The sequence below is a fragment of the Leptidea sinapis genome, chromosome 12 (genome assembly GCF_905404315.1).
Source record: "Leptidea sinapis chromosome 12, ilLepSina1.1, whole genome shotgun sequence".
Taxonomy (NCBI): domain Eukaryota; kingdom Metazoa; phylum Arthropoda; class Insecta; order Lepidoptera; family Pieridae; genus Leptidea; species Leptidea sinapis.
The window spans coordinates 6,617,109-6,620,286 of record NC_066276.1 but is presented as its reverse complement, the minus strand read 5'-3'; the positions used below and the strand labels follow the sequence as shown (position 1 = coordinate 6,620,286).

General features: G+C 35.3%; 1 protein-coding gene across 1 annotated transcript; it reads left to right on the top strand.

The window, feature by feature from the left end:
* The first annotated feature begins 1,602 nt into the window (after window positions 1-1,602).
* LOC126967323 (uncharacterized) lies at window positions 1,603-2,430 on the top strand. The gene has a single exon (XM_050811784.1). It carries the CDS (start codon window positions 1,603-1,605, stop codon window positions 2,428-2,430), a length of 828 nt encoding a protein of 275 aa, XP_050667741.1.
* The last annotated feature ends 748 nt before the right edge of the window (window positions 2,431-3,178 follow it).

Sequence of the window (3,178 nt, the reverse complement as noted above, 5' to 3'; positions counted from 1 at the left end):
ATATCTCCTAGATGGAACGCTAGTCAAGTGTCTGACCCTGCTATTTGTAAAAGATTAGCAAAGGGAGGCTCCTTTGCACAGGAAGCCGGCTAGATTATGGGTACAACAACGGCGCCTATTTCTGGTGTGAAGCAGTAATGTGTAAACATTACTGTGTTTTGATCTGAAGGGCGCCGTAGCTAGTGAAATTACTGGGCAAATGAGACTTAAAATCTTGTCTCAAGGTGACGATCGCAGTTGTAGTGCCGCTCAGATTTTTTGGGGGTTTCAAGTATCCTGAGCGGCACTGCATTGTAATGGGCATTAATTTCATAAAAAAAACGTTATAAAGAATCGCCTTATTCAAAAATCCTATTATACGATTAAATAATAGCTGAAAAAATAACTGTGGAAAATAGATGCTACTCGTCCACCTAATAAGGATTCTTCATATTTAGATTGTATAATCTTATGAATGTAACATGAATTTAATAAAATTTACTATTTTTGGTTTATAAAGAATCCAATGTAATTGCTTTATAAAGAATCATTTGTTTAAGAGAGTTGCTTTAAGAGCATTACACTTGTAATTTTGTAGTACTCATGCTTAGGTAAGGTATAACATGGTTCGTCATGCTCACTGAATGGCATTGCTTGCGGTTGCATCGTGTGCCATTCCTCGCCTCATTCACGCCTTCCCTCAAAAATGTACGAAGGGAAATATAGCTGGTCCATGCGTAAACTCGTGAACGCGTGCTGCTTGTGGAGCCAGGTCGACCTGTTATAGTTAATAAATCATTGTATTTGATGAATGTAATTACTAATAATGACTGTAATCATAACCATCATAGTCACAAAGCATCCTTACTCAAACAATGAATTCAAGCTCTAAAGGTTGATGCATCAAATATACGATAATTTATATTTATACAGTAAATTCTTTATAACTTTTAATGAAATAATCAAACAAATAACAAATATTAGTGGTACTGCAACGTGTACATAGGCCTCCGAAAAAGTTTACGTGATAAATAATTAGTGTTTCTAAATCTGAGTTACCTTGATTCCAGAGAGTAGATTGGTGCCCGTGTTTCAATAATAAGTGTTATCACACACAAACTTGAAGCAGACATTACACTGAACACTACCTAAGTCTGAACACATTTCTCGAGGTTCGTGTGTTTGTGTACATTGATTAAGGCAACCGAGTGAAATCATTGTGTGAATATACTAGAAGAATCATCATTCACCAAGAACTAATAACCACAGTGCATAACCATCACTTGAGGTTCGAAATTAAACTAATTCGAGTCATAGTTTTGTGATAATAAATAAAAGTTATAACGTGAGGGTAATTTTAAATTTTAAATTGCACAAAATATAAACAACTAATCTCGTAACGTCGTTAAGCTCACGTATTAAAACACACGTTTACAAATTTCATTCAACCAAGTGTGTAGTGTGTAGCTGTGCGGTAAAGGGACGTCTAAACATTGCGGCGAACTTGGTTCAATCCCAAGATATTATATAAGTGAACTATTTTAATTTTATTTTATTATTGCTCTATTCAATTTTTTTTTTTTTTAAATAAGAAAGATTAATTAATCTATGAACAAAGAAACAATGAACATTACTGTTCGTAAGAAGACCACACCTCCTTCTTCAGCACCTGAACCTAAAGTGGACAATGAAAATTTAATATCAGCGATCAGTGATCGAGTTCTCACTTCATTTCGGTCTGAGATTCCGCGTATGTTATCTAGCGCTCTCCACAAAGAGTTATCTGAAATAAAGCAAGAACTGCTTGAATATCGGAAGTCAATTGACTTTTTGAGCAGCTCTCACGATGATTTAATAAAAGCCGTGGAGCGTCTAAGTTCCGAAAATATGCAGCTGAAAAAAGAAAACGGATCTCTGAGCTCTACCGTACTTAATTTATCCGAAAGATTGAACAATCTGGAACAACACCTGCGAGAAAATAATTTAGAATTAAACGGTGTACCTGAGAATCGTTCTGAGAGCTTGCCTAATTTAGTACAACAATGTGCAAATGTTATTGGCCATAAATTTAACGATGCTGATATCGTTCACTGTACGAGAGTCGCTAAACGGGATAAAGATAGCAAGTTACCTCGTGCAATTGTTGTAAAATTCAAAAGCCTAAGATGCAGAGATGAATTCTATTCCGCTGTATTTCGGTATAACAAAGCGAATCCCAATGAAAAACTAAACACCGCATTACTCGGCATAACTGGACATAAAAAACCTGTATATGTCTCGGAACACTTGTCCCCTCAAAACAAATTTTTACACGCTGCAGCCAGGAAAAAAGCCAAGGAGTTAAAGTACTCGTTTGTTTGGATTCGGAATGGAAAAATTTATGTTAGGAAATCTTCTGACTCAAAATACATCTTGATCAGAAATGAAAAAAGTCTTGAATTAATGAGTTAAAACATCTTATTCCTAACGGTACACTTTTTGCAAACGATACTTATTTGACTTTTCTTTTTGTACAAATGGCTATCTCTCTATATTACCAGAATGTAAGAGGTTTAAAGTCTAAAACGATTGATGTGTATAATGCTTTTTTGTGTAATAATTTTGAGATTGTATGCTTAAGTGAAACGTGGTTAAATGTAAATATCAACTCTTCTGAATTGTTCGATGATCGGTATTTTGTAATGCGCAGAGATCGATGTGAAAATTTCCTTAAACATTTTAAAAAAAACCATGGTGGAGGTGTACTTATGGCAATATCTAAAAAGGTTGAATATGTCCTGAGATGCGATTGGCAATCCGATTTGGTGGAGGATTTATGGATTCAAATAAAAGTAGATCCTGTTACTACTATCAATTTATGTACAGTATATTTACCGGATTACCTACCCACCAGCCTATATGTAGAATTTCTTAATAAATGTCAAAATATTATGAGCAGCCATCCAAACCATAAAATCTGCATTATTGGTGACTTTAACTTGGGTAGTATGATGTGGTCGAACCAAACAGGACTTCCTCTAAGCCACGTGTGCGAAAAATCTAGAGCATTGTTTGAGTTTTTCCAGCTGACTTTATCAAAACAACTTAACTACATTCCTAACCACTTAAATAGAATCTTGGACTTGGCGATAACGGATTCCCCTGATACTATCTCACTAAGTCATACCATTGCTGTTTGCCGCTTAGACTCACACCACCC

Excerpts from the sequence above, each read along its gene's own strand:
- LOC126967323 (XM_050811784.1), top strand. The coding sequence starts at position 1,603 with ATGAACATTACTGTTCGTAAGAAGACCACACCTCCTTCTTCAGCACCT.